At 38.0% G+C, this 21,909-nt stretch overlaps 1 protein-coding gene across 3 annotated transcripts in view; it reads left to right on the forward strand.

Moving 5' to 3' along the window:
- The window catches only part of GABRB2 (gamma-aminobutyric acid type A receptor subunit beta2), a 136,127-nt gene that overhangs the window by 67,824 nt on the left and 46,394 nt on the right, over positions 1 to 21,909 (forward strand). For all 3 annotated transcript variants that reach the window (XM_083871414.1, XM_083871413.1, XM_083871415.1), the window contains exon 5: positions 8,216 to 8,298. In XM_083871414.1, the coding sequence (XP_083727540.1) occupies positions 8,216 to 8,298 (83 nt within the window). The remainder of the gene's footprint in view (positions 1 to 8,215; positions 8,299 to 21,909) is intronic.

Below are 21,909 nucleotides of genomic sequence, written 5' to 3' on the forward strand. Positions count from 1 at the left end.
AAACATGCTTGCAATTAGAATTATATGCATTGGATTTGGAGATGCAAGATAAATGTACTATGGACAGTCTCATTCTCACTGAATTGTAATATCCCTTATATTACTTTCTGTTTTACCAGTGAGATACACACTCACGCACACATATATATACATACATACACACATTTTTGTGCACTGCAGATTTTTTTTCTTTTAAAAAACCTGCTGTGGACATGACAACCTACCCATGCACTTCACCATCCCCATCCCCTTATTGCCACAGAGGGATGAAGTATTATGACCTACTAACTACAAATAATGGCCATTCAATAAAATTAAACTGAGATATTAGTGTCAGTGTGCTAATCTACCCAATGGTAGTGTAATACATTAGCATAGCAGACATAAAGTCTGAGGGCTGGACTTCAGATGCTTTGGAGCTTTAAGATCATTTGTGTTATTTTTTTGTTTTCTGCCTTTATTGACAGTTGATATTACAGTGATATTTGAAAAGATGTCAGTAGGGTAAAATTAAGTATTTGGGTACGTGTCTCTTACTCTGCCCTAAATATCAGAAATAAGCTGAAATATTTATTTGGAAAGCTAGAGATATTGATCTTACGACAATAGTCAATTAAAAGGATATTTGGGTTATTTTACTGAAAGATTACAGAAGATATAATCAGCTTGTGCAATAGCAGGACAAAAAGGGACTTTTCTCATTCTCTTTTTTGCTTATGACACTGTTTTAAGCCTCCAAGAGGCATGAGGGGAGAGGGAATGTGGGGACAGGGGAGATTTTGGCTACATCATTCTCCTTCTGATGAACTGAGCAACTGCATGTGCTTCCAGCTCCCATGGGAAATGTTTTAAAAAATAAAATTGTCTTCTAGAGCTGTTTGATAGTGGCTCACTTCTCAAAGAATGAAAGAGGATGTGTTACCAGAGGTAAGGAGATGCATTTTGCAAGAACACTTAGTGGCAAGTAGAGAGCAGTTACAGCTGCAGAGGGTCAGGCTGCTCAGGATGTGCTTCCCTGGGACACAGAGCTGTGGCTCTTATTCTGGGACAGCCTTTAGCGTGCTCTGTATTTTTAAACTGAGTATCTGCTGAATGACAGTTTGGTTTGAGACCTATTCAGGGAGTAAGGAATGGGGAACATCATCTTCTTGGACATCAGGAAAAGCAGAACCGAATAAATAAATAAAATTTAAAAAATTAAAAATCTACATTTTTATAAGACTCTGTCATGGATAGAAGTGGCCTAGTGCAATGTTCTCTAGAAAGTTTCAGTAACTGGGGCACTCGAGAATCCTGGGCAATGGTGGTGACTGCGAGGCAGCAGGGTTAACACATAATGATGTAGTTGAGGATCTGCTTGGAGAAGGATTTTTCCCTTATTCTCTGTTGTGGTGAGAAAATCATGGCTGTGTGTACCATGTCACTTTGACATGCTACTGAAATAGTTTTTGGTGCATTTAGGGAAGGTCAGGTTGTCTATAGACAGAAAATAAAAAAAGATAATAAGAAAAGGTGAGCAAACACTTCATTACTAGCTCAGGTGAAGCTTTTCAGAGCAGAGTGAAGAGGAAAGAAATTGCATATTTGTGAGCCTTGCTTTTTTGCCAGAAATGCAAAGGTATATAGTAGATTGTCTAATGGGGGGAAAGGCATAGAAAGTAAATGGTCTAATAGAAATCCTACACAGGGGCAATGCAATTCTCTTTGCATTCCAGTCTGTGTGGATAAAAATTCCTAATAAAAATGGAGTTAAGTAGTAATGACCTGTGTCTGGTATTCTACTGTGCTTCTTGCAGCTCACCTTCCTGCTGACTCTCAACTGTCTCCCTGTTTGATTGTTTTTAAAGTGTGATTCCTGTTTTAGGACAGGGCGAGTTCATTTTACTTTTGTTTCAATATTTTGTAATAATTGCATGGGTTACTGCTTTATTGTAAGGGTTGTCGAAAGAAACTTAATCATTTCTGGTTGTGCTATAGGGGTTTTTACTGACTTTTCCCACCTTTTTGGATCTGGGAGTAATTCTTCTTATTACAACTCTATTTGCATTTATTATTTCTGTTGACACTTTCCTGTGGGAAATGAGCTGTCTGACTCACAAAAGCCAGAGAAAAGGGAGTTTTGGGCTCTCATCTTACTACTTCTGTAAGAATTGCTAAATAAGCTACAATCATAAAACTTCTTACTGAAGATTGTTTGGACTTTCACATTAGTTTTTAACTCAATTAGTTTTAACTCAATTAGTTTTTAACTCAACTTTTTTCCTCCAGAGCAGAGAAAACAGCTTCCACTCAGTTTCCTGGAATAGACAACTGATGGGTAATAGTCTTGATTGGTGGCATTTTGTGAGAAGGGAGGGTTTTGAAGAGATCAGATACACAGAAAGCATGGATTAAGAACATAATGAAGTGACTGCATTTTCTGTGTGAGCTCATTCTCCAGCTCCTCACTGACAGAGGGAGGTGGCTGGAGGTTGGCTTCTGCAAGGGCAAGGTTCATATTATTTTACCTGTGATAATTTGTACTTCCTTATTCCTGTGTTTTTGGATGCAGTATTACCTGCACAATTAGTGCACTGAAGTAGTGCATATTTTATGGAGAAGATATTCCCTGTTTTCTCTAGGACTTCAGTTAATTAGGAACTGTATCTTTATCTTCCTGGAATAAAAATTGTTAATATGGGGTACGTTTACAGTGCAATTTACACATTAGAGCTAAGCACATTATTTTAGGTAGTGAGAACTGATTAAAAACCCATCCAATGCATGTGTCTCCTTGGAAAGTTCTAGCTCTCTTCCATAATTTGAGAGTCTGTATTTAATGTGGTGCATTATCGGAACAACTGGTTTAAAAATGTTTTGTATATATGATTTATTTTATGTAGTATGACTTGAGTGGTAGCAATAAAATTTTTTAAAAGAAAGAAAGTGAAATAATGCACTTTTTATTTTAATGCTGACATTATTTGAGTGAAGTAGACCTGTAATTTTCCCAGCCAGAGTAAGAAACATGTTTTGTGAAATATTTGAAAGTAAGACTTTCAGGTTTTCAATGATGGTTAGTAAAGCAAAAGGAATATAAACTCTGGATAAGTGGAGGAGATGTACTAAATCTTTATTTCAAGGTTGCTTGTTTCATACTGCCGATCACGCTCATATTGTTTCATTTTCCGTAAGTCCTGTAGTATTTTAGCATTCTCCCTTTTATTTATTTCTTTTGAAAGGGAGAAGTGAAGTGAATGCTGAAAGACAAGGATACATTTCTCAGTGATAAAATATTAAAATTGCGAAGTGCTCCTCTGAGCTCTTCTGCCATTTTATATAGGTGTTATTTTCTAGAGAAGAGCCTATTACTTCAGAGAAAGGTTTGAATGAATTCAGTCTAAAGCTGAGATTTTTGTAGCAGAAGATTTTACTGCAGTGTGATGTGTGCTTTTTGCAAGGATTTAAATTAGGATGATGCTGTGGCTGAATTTTGGATACAGTGACAGGTTAGTAGGAAATGCTATCTCACTTAAAGAACAATTTATAGAGCTACATATATATAGCAGTATAGCAGAAGATGGAGTGGAACTCTGCAGCAAAATTCTGATTCCTCTGTGACAGAATTCTTTTACCATGAAATAAGAGCCCAGTTCTCTGGTTTTTCATGACTCTTCCCTGCTGGCATGCAGATGGCACAATAGGCTGTACTTTGGCAGAGAAATGCAGAACATCTTCCCAAGAAAGCTCAGAGGCATAGAGATTTTAGTTTCCTATTAAAAGTCTGGTTTGCTTCTTTTACCAACAGTCTCAGCAACAACAAAACCTAATGAAGTCAAAGTTTCTGTGTGGGTTCTGACTCTGTGTTTTATCAGCTACACAAGTGTTTTTCTTCTCTTGTATCACATTTAGATAATGCTTTAGTATCATATCCTTTGTATTCTTAACTTGTATTATGATTGTGCCTTTCAGCTTTGACAAATATACTTGGTGCTTTCAGAGAACACCTCACTGTCTCAGGATTGCACAGTACAGAAACAAGGGGGAAATATCTACATGTCATTAGATAACGAGTTCTAAATGGAGTAAGAAAAGTGAGCTGTTGGCACTTCGGTTGGAATACTCAGGAAATGTTGAGGAGGAGTGTTACAAGAGAGCATTTTACAGATTCTGGGTAGCATGTGTATATTGTTTCATCTCAAACAGAGACATCAACATCAATAAAACAGCTGTTCTTTTTTCTCTGTAAAACTACACCAGACTCGATATGCTGTCTACAGTTGAAAGTTTATAGCTGATTGATAATTGAAAGATTCAGTAGCTGAATGTTTAGATTTAATTTTGAATATTTAAAAACATCACTATTGTTTGGCATTTCCTACAGACAACTCTTAACCTATGATCATGCAAGGGAAGCTTTTCTTTTCTGTGAATAAGCAGAAGGAGGAAAAATTCTGTGAGCTCTCTGATTAGCAATAAATTTCTTTTATTAAAAGTAGATCTGTTAGCATGTCTATCAACCCTGACATATGTTTAAATCCAATACTATCATCCAGGAGAGAGATTTATCCCACTGATGTTTTGTTCCCAGAATTTCCAGGTATTTAAAATTGGTTTTGCTGGCTGCTGCTGTCCCAGGTATTTCCGGCTGTCATGCAGGAGGACTTTTTCCAAGAAGCAAAGGTGAACAGTGAGTCTGGCTGCAATACATTATTCAGTACCTAATTTAGAGAGTTCCTGACTCTCAGTCACAGAGAATTCTTACAAAGTCCTCAATAAAGAGATTCAGTCTGTTGTCCCTGTGAGCTCTCTGGATTGCTCCTGATGTTGTTAATGGGGAGTCAGTCAGCTTACACATACACAAATCTGAAGCAGAATTTCACTCTGCTTTCAACAGGATATATATGCATACATTTAGAGAAAGAATCAGGTTTTGTATTTTCCTGGGCTTCATCTCTCTCTTTGACTCCAGAGGACCATGATCTGTCAGAGCTAGAACAGGAGGGGAGGGTGTTACAGAGTTCTTGTACTAGCACTCAGGAGAGCAATCTGAAACTGTCTCATCATTTCTGCATGTCTGCAAACCTGTAATTACAGGTCAGGGCTGCTTCCTTCCAGGGCAGAGATAAATTTCTCTTACTGCTTATTCTCCACAGCTTTGCAAAGCCATTGCAGCTCCAAGAGGGAGTTGGATTCTGTCCATCTCCACACGTCATTAGCATTGCTCTCCTGCCTTCCAGTGCTGTTTTTTCTTCACTAGTGGTGTCAGAACTGTTTAAGTTGCTATTTTGAATTTCAAATCCTGTTTGAACTTGTCAGAAAAGCAAAATCTGTAGGACTTTGCAAAACTGTTCCTTTCAAAGAACTGAAAAATAAGACCTACGAGCACTTCTGGGCTAGTATTATAATACAGGTATTATTTTCTGCCTTACTTTAAATTTGGAAATGTTTAAGAAAAGTTCTTTATGGCCTTCACCTTTGGCCTCTAAAAGCAGTGTGAATTTCTGACAAATCACAAACCCTCTAAAGATTTGGAGGTGAGCAGATTTTCAGCTTTCTCAGAGTTTATCTGAATTGTTTTGTATTGTTGACAGCAAAGTTTACTTTCCCTGCAAGTCAGTGGTGGTGCAGATTTTTTCAGTATAGCTGTGCTTGTTTTAACACATGAAGTTTTCTGTAGGTCTACAGAAAAAGTATGAATAATACTTTACTTAGTCAGTTTAGTGGTGCTTCAGGGTTTGCTTTTTTTTGTGCTTCATAATCAGCCAACATTCAAAATATATTTCATAAAAGAGGAAGATGAAAACTCATTTTCATTGTTGGGAATCATAAAATATCACAAGGTTTCTCTTTCTTTAGCAACAGATGAAAAGATGAGTGTGTGAGAGAGACAGTTCTGTGATGTGTTTCATTTCATGTGGTGCTTCTCTGAGTCCTGTTATTGTGTATAATCCCTAATGACTGCAGTGCCTTGAGTCACAGTGTTGTTTTTTTAAAAGCTTTCACTTTTTCATTGTTTGTTCTCAAGGTTACATTATGCAAAACACAATGTTACATTTTTTGCTCTAGTACAGACTGTATAAAAATATTTTTAATCCTGCTGTGAAAATTGAAACAGCTCTGCTCTGGGGGAGAGGCTTTGGGCCTGTTTCAAGTGTTCCCAAATTCTAAAATGAACTTCTGTTTCTTCCTCTGTCTGAAAAAGTGTGGGTCATGTCTCTTGCCTTTAAAAGTATTCCAAGGTGGTAATTCTTGCACTCTCTTGCTTTGGTAATTTGATTTAGCTAATCACCATGAATTGGGAACCACCAAGAATTATCCAAAGGTAGTTTTGCTGTTTAGATAATTATGAAGATGAAAGAAAACTTTTTCTACGTTATTATAAATGTGAGAAGCCAGGCTAAAAATATGAGGGAGGCACGAGGAGAGGAAAGGACAGATTTCTGATTTATTTCAATGGATTTGCATTATGGATAAGAAGGAGCAAGCAAGTTGAATTAAATACATTATTCAAAATTCTGTTTTGACTTGATTAAGTCTCTGCTCTACCAATCATTTTCCTCACTGTGCTACTTTTTTTTTCTTTACTTTCTGGTGAGGTAGGGCATTGTGTCTTTTGGTTTGCTAATGTTCCCTACAGAGATTTTATCCCAACTATCTGCAGCCTTTGACCCTTCTCAGGTTTTTTGCACCAAAAATCCTCTGGAAATGTGTGAGAATTGTGAGTTCTCCTCTCCATCAGTGTGAGCAGACACTGCTGAGGGTCCCACGGGCTGGGGGTTGTCTCTGTGGGGAACCCTTGGATCTGGGAGACGCTGGTAGGAAGTGTTCAGTGCAGAGAAAGCTGTGAGAAAACTGAGTGTCAACCAGGTTAGCTTTCACCACAGCCCTTCTGTGCATTTAAACCCTGGCTGTAAGTCTGTGCTCTGCCTTTTCCTCTTGTAAAACTCCTGACTATAATATACAGGTAAGTATGGAAATACTGAGGAAATCAAAACAAACCTCCCCACAAAAAACCCAAACATAACCTAAGAAAAAATGTGAGCTGTGATTCTTTTCTGGTCTCACTATACCTTTCTTAAAGTTTGTCTCAAAATAATCAGTCTTAAAATGATACTGGAACAGGGCAATTTCTTTGATTTTTCTTAAAATTTAAAAAATAAGGAACTGAGAGGTTCCTTAAGAACTGCCAAGAGATTTTTTTACCAATATGTGCTGCTGCTTGCTCCAGTTGCATTTGCTATCAATGCACATGCATTCCTCAGCAATCTGATTTTGTTAAAAGCTGAAGGCTTTCACTGAGTGGTGCCAAAGGAATCTTTTTACCCTTGCTTTCTTGTGAAGCAGCTCTGGTAACACACACTGATTAAAAACATTATGTTATCTAAAGCAATCCTATGAGTACCCCTGTATGGAATGAAGAAAGAACTTGGTGCCAAAAGATGTTTCTTTTCTCCGAGACCAATAGGATAGGACAGCAAGGATACTTATGAAGGTTCTTAAGTACCTTGCAGAAGTAGTTGCTACAGTCATTTTTGACCAGGCAACAGTCATTTTCTGCCACTAATGAACACTTCTTAGGTATTCAAGGAGAAATAATAAGATCTATCCAATGAAAGTTCTCTGAAGTCTTTTTCTCAGAACAAAGATTGTGCAAGAGGGTTTTGAACTGCTGTTGAACATTCTAAATATCCATTATGAAAGACCAGTAGTAAACCTCATACATGAGACAGGATTTTGAGATTCTGTTGGTCACCCAGTCTCTCATTAATACCTTGGAAAGACATTGATCCTGTGATGTCTCAGTGCTTGCATGGGCTGTAGGCACTTCATCTGCTCCATCTTGGGTCCCACTGTGGAGATCATCATCCTGGATTCTGCAGTTTGAGCTAATTCATTTGGTCAGCCTTTCAGCTGGAAGAAAGCTTGTACAAACGGCTGCTGCACAGTGCTCTCATTGTTCTAAACGTGTGGAAGCAGGTTCCCCAGGTGCTTTGGCCAGTCAGCTGTGCTGAACACCCAGCAGAAAACACTCATGTCAAGGGGAAGTTGCTCATGATCACCAGGCTGGGATAACCTCCCTAGGACAGCATTGCTTTCAGGCAAGCAGCAGACATGGTGTCCAAGTAAAACCAGGCATCAGTTATGTAGAAATACAGTTTCTTCTTTCAGCAAAGTGTGATGGAGGCAAGATTAGCACAGGGCACATTAACAAACTCTTCCCTTTCCTTCCCAGAATTACGACAACAGCTGCTTGTATGATGGACCTGCGGCGATATCCGCTGGATGAGCAGAACTGCACGCTGGAGATTGAAAGCTGTAAGTACTTCTGCAAATCCTCCTTATTCTCTGGTCAACTGCTTTAGAGTTTTTATTTCTGTCGGGTTTTGTTTTTTCAGGTTTCTTTCAGTTTATTTTTGTCCCATGCTACTAACCCAGTTGTCTTTCTGTCTGATGATGTTGAGATCCTTGTAAACACATGCAAAAAAAAAAAAAAAGCTTTCCAGATGGATTAGTAATTTGTGGCCATGAGGATTAGCAAAAGTTATTCTGTATTTTGATGGACAATTTACAGCTTTAAAAGTCTCATTCAAATGCCTTGTTGGAGTTCATGTGAGGAGCACAAGGATTATTATCAGTTCTTTATCCTCCTTTACTGCTGAACTGTGTGGCAGCTTGTTTCCATTTATAAGTGAAGGCAAGAGGTTAGAATTGTCCTTGAAAAAGGTGTTTTCTGGATTTTTTCCTAATCATTGTGCTGTGGTTAAACTTTCAATGCAGATATACAGTCTGTTTATTTAGAGTGATTTAATATTGGTGTCTATTGAACTTTTTTATATAGATAAAACTTGTGAAGTAAAAGCTCTCTTTTCTCTGAAAAAGATTCATGATCACTTTTATAATGACAATATTGCAAGCATGTTTTTTAACACTCTAATTAAGATTATATCAGAATTTTCGAGATTAATGTCCCATTTTAATACACAGTACACAAGTATGTCTATTTTTAAAATAGGTTCTGTACTATAAAATATGTGGGATTTCTGTGTTTAATTTGTGCCATAGTCTGGTAAGAACTCAGTACAGCTGAACTTCTTTTTGAGAAAGCATTTAAGAATGTGTTGTATATTTGTTCCCAAATTTAATTAATTTTACTGGAATTTACAGATATGCTAAAATTCTTGTGACACTGTTGCCTGAAATAATTTCTATGCATAAGTAAGCAAGTGAGATTATCATTAAAATTCTGTGTACTTATATTCACAAGCAGCAAATGTAGTGATGGACTTCACATTGAGAGTGGATAAAATCTAGTTTGTTTTGGGGTTTTTTTGTAGTTCAGTCTAGAATTTCCATTGAAAGCATTTGATTCAGAATCTCATACCTGCAGCCAGCTATTATACAACCAGTATATAGTTGATATATATATTAGGCTGATTATAATGTGTGAGAAAACTGTTAGCATAATTCAGGCTTACAGAAATTTTTATTGAGAAAATTTTTCCTATGACAGTGTCTTTTAATTGTCCTCATAGCAAGGATCTGGTATTTCTGTTTTCCATTTGTGTGTGTAAGGTGGGAAGCTGGAGAGTCAGAGGAAATCCTTTCTCTCTGTTTACAGTATTAAATGGCCAAGAAGGTCTTGCTGTGTCTCTGCATTTCTGAGATGACAAAGTCTTACTGGGATTCACAAACTAGATATCCCTCTTTTTTCTTCATGTCATAGTGTTTACTGAAATTTGTGGCCAATGCTAGGTTTTTGTTAACCTAGATTTGCATAAGTATAGATTAATTTGCAAATTAGACATTCTTGTGCAAAAGGGTTGTGTATAAAATATAAAAGATGACTTAGAGGGGGTGATGCCATCTATTAAGACACAGGAGACAAAAATATTTTATTAAGATACAGGAGATAAAAATATTTTATTTTTCCTATCTCAGTCTAGGGCAGTCTTAGTGAGATGGAAAGTGTAAGAGAGGACTATTCCCCATTAGTTTTAAAAATATCAATTCTGAGAAATGAAATCCTGTTTTTTACCATGTATAACTAGTTACACTCTGAGGTCCTTTAAAAGCAGAAGCTTGTTGAATATTCAGTTTTGCTAAAATGCTTTTAAATCTGCGGGCTATCATGTCCAAGGGGGTCTACTCTGTGGTATTCTACTTCTTCCTTTCTTTTTTTATTCTCCAACATACTGAACAGCAGGGTTCAGAGAGAAACTAATTTTCTTATATATTAATTTTTTAGTTTCCGAACTTGTAGGCAACAGAGAGGTTTTTTTTCTTTTCTAGTTGAATATTGGCTTCACTCAGTAAATACCTGTCTGTTCTGCACCCTACCTCTGCCACTGCAGTTTGTGTTGCTGAGTTTCTGATGATTCTTGAGAATGATTTTATTTCTCTGCTGTTTCCTGCCTCTCTGGAATTGTAACTGTTGAAAGGAATATCTCAGCTAATCATCCATAAGACTAGTGAGAGCTCAAAGGCAATAAGAAGTACAAGGCAATTTGATGAATACTTCATATTCCTATAAACTAATAAAATATCATATTGCACATCCTCAGCCTAACAGAAATGATTGTGGTTCTTTTGAATATTTTTAAACGCAATTATTCAAGATTCATCTGGTACATCTGGACCTTTGTCCATTTCAATCATGTGGTGCCACATAAAGACAAAAAATTACTTCAATTCCTTCTTTTCTTGTTTCGTAACATGTTAGGCCTGGCTATATTTCTGTTATACTGAGGTAAAATTCAGAATCTGCCTTGTGACAGTGGATTGGGTTGTTTTTTTTTCCATTTCTTTGTTGCTGTGGAACAAACAAGAACGCACAGAGTTTCTCCTCAGAAGCGTATCCTCGGAAACACTTTCCACAGTGTATTAACCGAGAGTCATTAAAGACATCAAAGCCCTGCTGTCCTCAGCCTTGGCAGACTGGGAGCTCCCCATGCAGCTGTACTGACCAGGGAAAAGCATTCACGGGCAGGGGGAATGCTTTGCTGATGAATGAGAAATAATTGTTTTCAGGACATTTCATTTATGTAAAAGCCTGGGGTGTTTGGAGCAGAAATCAATAGAATTTTTTTTTTCTACTTCATCACAAAACCACCAGAGAAGCACACTAGGTTAAAAACTTCCATGCAGTTAGAGAATCTGGAAAAAGCCAGAAACAGAGGTAAACCAGTATCAGTTCCTCTCTGTGGCATTGCAGCCCAGTACCAAACTCTTTCTAATCAGATCATCTGTGGAAGCTCATCAACAAGAGACAGAGAAGTCATCTTTGTCTGCTCAAGGTGACTTTTTGAGTACTTTTAAGGCACTGAAAAGGAATCAAAGCAGCCTTTTGCTGAAGCTGTGAGCACTTTGCAGATGGCTGCTCTGGCCATCGATCAAAGCTGTAATCAGGTCACACGGGACAAATGGGGGAGCTCCAGGAGCTGACCAGGCAAGGCTTTTCTGGGGATGTGTTTGATGCCAGGCAAGGAACCCCGTGCCCAGCAGAGGGTGTTGAGCATAGGAGGATGCCATGGCAACAGGGGACTTCCAACGACTGCACAGTAAGTGGAAAGCTGAACACATGACTCTGGGGCCACTGACAGCTAGAATTTTATAAGTTGTTAATTCTTTTTTTTCTTCCTTTCATCAAACGTGTTATGTATTCCATCCCCTTTGTCTCATCAGCTGAGTCTGTTTTGCATCATGGCCCTTGCAGAGAGGATATTCCTCTATCACCAGAAGGTGATCTTATCAAAGTGCTCCTTTTCTTCATGTTCTTCATCATCTCCATATTCAGATTTCCCAATTTAGATTCCCTGCCAATCCAACTTGTGCAGCACTGTGTGTGGAGCAGAGACATGGGTTGTTTAGCAAACAGTGATGAATTCCACATAGTTCCATTGCCGTTTTGGCACCAGCAGCTTCTAGTGTGGCTTCCTCGGGGCAGGTACCTTGTTCTTTATTTGTCCTCAGTAATTTCATCTCAAGTATGCAGAGGAGAGAAAAGGTATAATTTCAGTGGCATGATGCACTGAAAATGAACAGGAAATCCTTGACTCCTCTTCAGCGTGGAGATAGGATGATTCAGGAAGAGCTAAAATAATCCCCAGCAGTAGATGATTCTTCTGTGTAGTCTGAAGAGGGGAAGGAAATTTAGATTCACCATCAGTGCATATGATCAGGGTGAGCTGTGTACAAGGGAACTAGTGTTTGTGAGGTTTTGGTAACACACACCCCCACACCCAGCTGGGGGTTGGGCTTTCAGACTGGAGCTCAGAAAACACCCGAGATGTATTACCCTACAGGTATGCAAGAAGGAAGTATTTTCTTTTTTTCAGTATATCTCAGTACATCTTTGCAGCAGTCTCTGCATCCTGGGAGTTCTCACAGCACAAACAAGGTGATGCAGTGTTTGCAAATGAAGAAAGAATTGTACAGCAGCTCTGCAACAGACTCTTAATGCTTTCAAGCTACCTGGAGTTAAATCTAAAAGGGAATGCAGTATTCTGTAGCACTGGGGAACAAAGAGACATGGACCCCCTTATGCACCCATCTGCTTTATTGTAGAAATCACTCCCCTTTTATACCTTTAATCTCAACCAGACAAAACCAGAATTTAACAGAAGGGCACTATTGGCTGCTCAGCTGCAGCTGCTGTCCATAACTGCCCCTGACCCCCAGTGACCTCCAACCACCCAGAGCCTGCAGCTGAGCCTTCCCACAGGCCCTTCTGGTGAACATAAACCTGAACAACTTTAACAACTACAACCCCATATCATCCCACAATATATAGATATCTAATCTGTGCCTATCAGCCCCAGACCATACAGGCAACACAGATTTCCACAGAGAAATTAATCATTTTAACTGCCTTTTTATTTATTTTATCATTCTACAGTGGAATATGGAGAACATATATAATCAAAAAGACAGAAACAAAATGTGAATGGTTTTAAAACTTCTATTGTATTTTGTCTTTTATATTCAGTTTGAACAAGAGTAATTTTTTCCTTATTAAAAATAAACCTGATAAATCGTTTTATCAAGGGATTATTGAAGCAAAAAGGGCCGTTTTCAAGAAGTCCATGTTCAGAAAGTATCAAATGTATTTCCTAAGGTTTGGGAAAGAAATTACATGTCCAGGAAGGCATCTCTTGTGCAGAAAGATATTTTCCAAAAGAAAAGAATATACTTCAAACAAAAGCTCAGATAATCTTATATCCAGTAAATGATGTGGAAGTATGGAAGGCTGATGGGTTAGCACTTTGCAGTCCTGTTTTGAGAAGGTATGAATTTTACAAGGTAAATATTCACCTTTCTATTTGTTGGTTGATTTTCTTTTAGGATCTCAGCTATAAAATGATATACTTCAGGCAAATTTTTTTCTGTAGGTCTTGTATTCTTTTCAGATGCCTTGGTACTGGTGACTTCTTCAAGAAAAATAGGTCTTTATAAGTGCTGTTGGAAAATTCATGTGATACTGTTACATACCTTAGCAGGGTGTAATGTATGGTTTCACATTTTTACTTTCATACTTTGTTTTTATTATGTTCTTGGAGGGCACATGTGGTTAGGTCCTTCTTTTAAAAAATTTTTAGACCATTGAAAGGGATGAGATGGTACTGAAAGCTAAGAATGGCTTATTCTTCATGGTATCAGGTTACTTAAGCAGGCTACTGTCTTTTTCAAAATGAGATAGTTGATGAGTAGGCAGCAGTTGGACTGGGACAAGATGTGGCAGTGCTCATGAGGTTCCTTCTCTGAAAAAAATTCAATTTGCTGCTTGAGGAGCAAGCCAAATGACCAGATTGGTGAGTTGTGCTGTATTTGGGTCACTGATACTTGTCCATTTGTCCTAAGTTTCTAGAATAGGAATTGGAGGATCATCTCTCAAATATGAGCTTAACCTTCTTCAGTGGCTCTTGTTAAAGAAAATAAATATCTGTATTCTCAAGCAGGGTTGTAATTTTTTTTGTTCAATGTAGTTTTGTTTTTTTCCAAACTCCAAGTTTTCTTTACCTTTTCCTACAGATGCTCATATACAAAATATTGCATCATTGGTCACTGAACAGGAAAACAATTTCATTGGTTTTGTTTCAGCAAGTAGAAGCCAGAGTGAATAATAAGATCATCTTTAGTTTTGATTTTGACATTAGGTTTGGGTTGAGGAAGGGTTGACCTTTCAAGCAGACAAGCCCAGGAAACATTATTTTACTCTATTGTTTGGTGGAATAACAGAGAAGAAATTGAATTAGAAGCAACATTGGCAAACTTAAAAATTACAATATTTTCATCCCTTGATCACACCTTGCTAATGATGAGTGCTTTGTGAAACAAGTTAATTTTGTTTTCATTTGCTCTTTTTATTTGGTACTGCTAGTCAGGCTGATCAAAATCCACCTGTATTTAGGAAAAAAAACAGCTGCTTTCTCTTACTGGATGCAGTCCCATTTTCTTATGTCTTAAGTTTATATATTGTAGTCAAAGTTAGTATTGCTTATTACAATAGCCATTCATTTTAAAAGAATTCACCTTTATATTATCCAACTTTTGGCAGTACTAGGGGAGTTATCTTCTGGCTTATTCTTCTATCTTCTACCCATCTGACGCCACTGTAGTTCATGTGGGAAACTGCTGCTGCAAATTTGCTAAGATGATGCATTTTTCTACACAGGAAAACTATTATAGTTTTAGAAATGTTTGATACCTTTGCCACTTAGACTATCCAATGTGTTTCTGACACACTGTCCAAAATTATTTGGCTGGAAATTCAAGATATCTTTTATGTGTGAAATATTCTAAGCCTTAGATAAACTTTTTCATTATATGCATTTGTTCTGAGCAAAAATGAAACATGAATAATACTGTTATTAGTCTAAGTAGCCTGGAACATGTTTTGTGAACATTTATAAAGGAAAGGATGTCTAAGTGGTTGAGAGAAATAAAGATTATAGTCTTTATCATTTATGTTATATTTATAAAAGAGTTGGGGTTTATTTTTGCCTTTTTTCTTATGCAATAATTAAGGTCTGTTTTTCTCAATGTTGCTTTTTACACGAGGAAAGAGAAGTCACCAAGTAGATTAATATGTACTTATATTTCAAGGTATACTTCAAGAATAATTCAGGATGAAAGGAACCCCAGGAGGTCCTTCATCTAATCTATTTAAAAAATGGTCAAACCAAGTTACTCAGGGCTTTGTCCAGTGTGGCCTAAAAAACCTCCAAGGACAGAGATTGAAAAACCTCCCCAAACAACCTGTTCCAGTGCCCGACCATAACAGTGAAGAAGTTTAATTGAAATTTTCTATCTGATTTATCCTGCCCTGGGATCCTACATCTGCCTTACAGAATCAGGAATAAGTATTTACCATTACTGATCTGAAATAAAACCTAAGTTTCACAATGTATGACCTGCATTGTGAAAAAGTTATAAGTCATGTAACAGAATGACAAGATCATGAGAATGCTCTGAATAAATCAGTATGTTGTGCAAGTAGCCTTGTAATTTAACAGAGTTAACAATACAGTTTTTCTTCCATGTATGACCTGGTGGTATAATCTGTTCCATATCTCTCTGTTCAGTCACACAGGTACTATTTCCACTATATAGACTGAAGTGTCTCTGTCACTGTTTGTTACAATTTGAAAACTCTCAAAATAAGGCTTTTTTTTCCCCCAATAATGATCTCAGAATTTTCATTATGCGGTTTGGCTCAGTGACATCTTCATTGTTGTATGCATTTAAAAGGCAGTTATCTATATTCTATGACTGTACAACATACACATTTTCTTTATTGGGTGTGGAGCACAGATATGATCAGTCAGTTTTGCCGGAATGTGTTGGAAATGCAGAGATTTGGAACTTGTGGTATATCATACTTCTACTCCTCAGCTGCAGAGCAATCCACAATGTGAATTTCCTCTCATACAAGGTGGTCTCATATGGAGATTGATGTGTCAGTGCAGCCACAATTTGAGATGTTACCTGAGCCCAGCCAATAATCTCACATAAAAAGAGGGTAACATAACAGAAAAAACAATGTAGGAGTCAGTATTTGGCTCTGTGTGTAAGAACCTTTCCACTCTGACATCGTGTGAGCTGGTACCACGCAACATTGGAAATAACACCTTGTTAACAGCAGGAGTCAGCAATTGCATGGATGAGATCAAGTACTCTGCTGGATCCAGGCCCTTTATTGATGGGTGAAAGTTGATTGCTTGAGTATTTTGTGAATTTTGCATAAATTTACGTGTCAGTTTTCTGCTAAATGACCACTTTTTAGCCGGTTAAACAGTTAATTGACAGCATACATTGAAGTGAATATTTGTCCAATATCAGACACAGCTTTATTCAAGGCAAACACACCTATTGTGGGCTGCTATGGGAACAAGTTTCATAAAAGCACAGGAGGCACCTGAATCTCACTGTGTGGAAGCCCATCAGTGAAAATCAGGGGACTCCAAGGAACCAACAGTTTATTGGTGGAACAATCATCCCTTCAACAGCTGATTTCTGGAAGAATGATCTTCAAACGTTACACAGACAACCTGAGTGATACTGAAATGCTGGTAAGTTATGTTTTTGCTTGTGAATTATGATTTTATTCCTTTGGGCACTTTCTGTGTCTGGATGCTTGTAACCCGTTCCTGGCAGACAACATGGGGAAAATTCTGTAAAGTGACAAAGAGGCACCACGGTAGACTTTTTTCATTTTACCAATGGGCCCTGTCTGTGGGAGGACAGATAGAGATGGTGCTGAAGGCAATCTTGTCCCCAATATATTGCAGCTGTATTAATTACCAAAGAGTGGAACAGCCTTGCCCTCACAGCCATGGGTGTGATAAAGAGTGGGTGAGCTGGTTGGGGTCAGTTGGAGTCTGCTGTGAGGAGGACGGGACAGGAGGTCATGTAAGAGGCAGAAAAGGTGAGATGTCATGCAAGGGTCACACACGGTTAGGTGGCTGTGCTAGGGACAGGAAGGAGCCAGCTGGAACTGCAGAAGGAAGAGAGAAGAAAGAGTCAGAGCTGTGTGGAGCTGCCCATGGGAGGCTGCATAGAAAAGGTATGAGGGACTTTTAGATAATAAGTTGCTGATGCTCGAAGCTTTCTTCAGTGTCAGTCCTACCTCCTCTGTCATCTCCCTGTCTTCTTTGCAGACCAAAAATGAGTAATATAAATAGTAATATTAGTGACTCCTATTCTGTTAGAATTATTATCATAGGGATGGTATCCGTGCCCAAGAGCTTCTCATTCTCCACATGCAGCTAATGGGGATGTGCAGGGGAGCAGATCTGCATCAAAGTGCTCCAAGTGTAATGCCTGTAAGTCGTTTATGTTGCTGTAGCACAGGTAGGCAGTAGTGGTACTGTGCACTTTGTACTAGTTAGAGTATTGCTTTCCTTTCAGATTTCAAGAACAACTTTCTTCAAGTCCTGCAAGTTCCACAGCATTGTAGTTAAATGCATGACAGTTTCCTCCTGCAAAATTGACCTGATGTCCTATCAAAGTTGTTGTCTTGCTGCTCAGGAAGAACTATCTTTTACTTCTCTCTATTTTATTCATTTTTGGGAAAATGGTACTAAAGGACTGGGTTTTACATTTTGCTATGATGGCAGAAAAGCTGCAGAAAATCTCACTATGTCCAAAATTGGCTTTTTACCCTGTACTGTGCTATGTAGAGCATAGCTGTCCCTTTTTTTTATTTTTGCCCTTTTGATCTCATTTTCTCTCTCTCTGTCTCTCTATCTCCTTCTCTCACTCTTCCCCCCGCCCCCCCCTCCCTTTTTTCTTTTTCTGTCCTCTTTTCCCATTTTTCCCCCTTTCTCTTTATGTACTGCTGGTACTACTGTAGAATTGATTTGTATAAGTGTGGGAAATTTGCTTGTGTTACAATACTACAAAGTGCTTGCTAAATATGTTAACTTTCCTTAAAAAATAAAATACTCTTTTTAACTTTTGTATCTGTGTGTTTCATTATAAGTGTAATGGAATTATGAACACAGCAAAACATGGGAGATATTTGAAATCTGCTGAGTGATGACTGTGAGGTCTGAATGCTTGTCAGCTATTTTTCTATTTCTACATACAAAAATTATATCTTAAAAATATGCTTTTAAAAAATCTTCATTTTGGATGGGGATTCTTGAAAATTATGCAAATATAAGTAATATTTGTCCTGTGCACATTCCTGTCAATTTGTGCTGCTGAGTGATCCATGAACAGACTTCCAGTCACAGAGATAGGTCTTTGTAACTGAACAGTTAGTTCCTATTTGCACATATTTACATATGTGCTAGCTCTTATTTGGCCTTGAAGCTGTACTCAGGGACACTTTGTTCTATGGCTGGATGCCAAACTGCTTTTGATTTTAACGAATTTTAAAAAAGATATTTGATAAATTAGGTCAATATGCCTGTTACATATGGTATGTCCGTAATTTTGCCAGACATTAAATTGTAAAACCAGTGATGTAATTATCATTTAAGGATTATTTTCATAGCTCTAATGGCCATGTGAACAGGCATTGTAATGTGTTTTCATACTTTATATCTTAGAATGACTTGCATTTACAGGGAGCTCTCTAGGCTGATTAAAACTGCACTTTTTTTCTGGGTATGAAATCTGCTGTTGGAAGATGATCTTTTTTTGAAGGGGCTGGTGCACGTCTTTCCTGCTTGAGCATTAGCCAGCACCTCCTACCAAGCCAAGCTCCTCTGACTACTTCTTTGAGTTTGTTTCTTCTTGGACTAGAAAAGTGTTATTGTGAATGAATACTGAGATGTCAATATGGCTGCTCTAGAGGTGAATAGGATGTCAGGTTACACAGAAACAATGTCATTTTGTAATTTTTCTTTCTCTTACAGGGAACATACTGTGTGGTTTGGGATGCAGCATGTTTTCCCTAAGCACAAGGCAACCTAGAGCAGCTGTTTGTTCTATGTAGTTTTTTTTTTTTAATATTTTTGCATTTTTGGGGCTTTTTAAAGTCATCTTTGTCTTCAGGGATTTGGATAAATGTGGCAAGTATTTTAGCCAGAAGGTAGAACACAGCTCACAAAGGAGACTCCAGCTGGGACTGAAAATACAGCAGTCTTGGTTCCATGACATGTTCAGAAGTCAACACATGGGGCCTCTTGACCAGCCAAAAATTAACTCAGTCTGTAAAAATGGAGGCAATACCTTGTATTAAGGGCTTATAATTCTGTTATTACAAATATATATCTCTGAATTTCCTAATTTGCTGATGCATAATGGTTATTCCATGAGTGTCTGACCTTCGAAGAAGCTCAGCTCTCAGCTCAAGCACTATCATCCCTAGTGAGTTGTTCAGAATAGATTGCAAACTGCTTCCATAGGAAGGATGAATGTAAGCCCTAAATAATTATGAGAATGATGACTAGGCAAGCCTTTTAGTTAGATCTTTCCTTATCTAAATTGTTTTTCCAATCATGATAAAAATATCAAAGTATGCTATAAAAATATCCCAGCAAAATATCGGAGTCTGTTGCATAGAGGAAGATAATTAGCAGATAGTGTACATCTGTTCTTACAGAATCAAAGAAGGGCAGATGAGCTGATGTGGAGCTCTGTGTACTTTAACCTGGACTATTTTCAGCCCCTTGGTTGTCTTAGATTTTGTCCACTGCATTGCAGCTGTCTGCAGAAGGCAGATCTGTCAATAAGTCAGTGTTATTTCCTACAGTGCACGTGGAACTTTAAAGTTCTGGTTTTGTTTGTGATGGGAATGGCTGATGTCAATGTAGTTTTCTGCTCAATGTCGCTAAAAGAGATTCAGAGTCCTCATGTCTCACTAAAATCTGATCAAATAAATGTTAACCAAAAGCTTTCACCCTTTAAAGAGGTTTGTGTAAGAGATGTTCCCATCTCAAGTCATCATTGTTGCAACTGGAACGTGCAATCTGAGGTGTGTTGTACCTCTTTTGAGCTGAGTGTTGCTGGTCTCTCCTAATAACTGATACTGTTGATGTGTGGTGATACTCAGAGTCTTTAATAAATAGGTTTGTATTCCAGATTTTTGGGAACATACCATCAGGGTATGGAGTTTTACCCATGGAACCATTCTGCTGTCATCCGTGGGACAGAGTGGCTAAATGAGATTTTTACTGTTCAGACAAAAATTTGCTCAGTCTTTTCTTGATGGCTACTCATAAATATCAAAGGTGTGAGGTCAGTCTGCTCCAAGTGCCATCTGGACAAGGCAAGGTTTGGTGCTTTGTGTTGTCTCAAGGGGATCCTGTGTCCTGTGACTGTTTCCTAAATTTGGCATCAGTGCCTCAGTGTACGCAGCATGAAATCCTTCTTGACTGATAGTTCTCAACCTATCAATACAGCAAGGTTTGACCATACAGCATTACAACTAAGAGATGAAATGCAAAAATAAATACTAATATTTAAAATTGCTCTGCTTTTCAGAATAAATCTTACAATTTAATTAAACACATTTGAATAGTAGTTCTCTTTAGCTATAACAGTTTTTGATGAGGAAATTATTGGGTGTTATTTACTATGTGTCTGCAGCTAAATTACATGTTTTTGCATTTTAAGTTGTTCAGACTAGTGCAAAAGGCCTTGGGAAGTGTATGACCATATAGATATCACAGAAATTTGGTTTGTAAGAGTAGACATGCTGGCTTATGGAATGCACATGTTTGTACTTCCATGAATCTAGCTAATGGTTGAACATTTTAATAACAGGGTTATTCATTCCATATCTATTTTTTACCTGTCTGCATGCTCTGTCTGACTTCTGGGAAAAATAATGATAGTAAAGAATGAAAATGTTCTGTAACTTCCAGGGTATTTTAAGAGAGAAAAGGTGGTCTATTGGAGTTGGTGCCTGTCTCAATATTCTCTTTTCTGAACATGAAGGGCTCTAATCTTCCGAAAAAGGAACGCAGTCAGTTCACTTGCTGTGTGCTTGATGTTGATGATTTGAGTTTTCAGGTTGTTAAAGTGAAATACAAAAATTTCTGAGAATATCCATTCTTGCTTATTAATGTTCAGTGCATGAAAGAGGGAGAACACAGACAACCACTTTTTTCTCATATATTAAAGAAGGGTAAAGTTATCACAGGCCTCTTGAGCAATAAAAAGTCTGGCACCTATCTGTAAAATTCCACCCATCCCTAGATTATCACATTTTTTTCCAAGCTCCACAATATCTGCATTCAGCCCAACAATTTGGTAATTTCACAATGTCAGAATGGGAGCCCAGCACCAGCTTTGCAGTTGTTATCCATCTATTATAAACCAAGTTGACTCCTTTCATGTTCCCATGTTATTACTGATTACTTGAATTGCTTGAGATTTGTGTCCTAACTCCTGACACGTTAAATGTCCCGTGGAGTTTGTCCATACCTATGACCAAATCACAAATTTTTTCTTGACTATTTTCCTAAAAGGATGTCAGCACACAGAAAATTCACAAGTAACCTTTATGGCTGTGAAAGTTCTGAGCTGTTTGGATTTTTGATTGCCACTGCCTTTGTCAGTGTTTTCTGTCACCATTTCCCTTTTAGGAGTAAATGCAGGTATGTCTGTGCCTCCATGCTCTGTTAAGTGGAGCAGTAACATGCCTCACTCAGAAATGTAATTTCTAGATTTTTCTTTACTGCCTTTAATGGTGTGCCCTGGGCTGTGCCACAAACATCAGGAGTCAATGCAATTTGTGTGTCTGCCCTGCCACATTATAGGGAGAGTCCCCATAAATCCATCTCACTACTGACTGTTCCATGCTGAACCTGATATTTGTTCTCTGAGTTCTTGTGTTTGAATCATCAATAAGGGATTGCTCTCCTTTCTAAACCTTCTTTAATAAAACATTCACCAGAGTGTTTGCAAAGCTGGCAGCGCAGGGAGACCTTGCACCCCCTGTGCCAGCTGAGGAGCCCTTGAGACTGCTGCCAG

This window comes from Zosterops lateralis (assembly GCF_965231275.1).
Source record: "Zosterops lateralis genome assembly, chromosome: 14".
NCBI lineage: Eukaryota > Metazoa > Chordata > Aves > Passeriformes > Zosteropidae > Zosterops > Zosterops lateralis.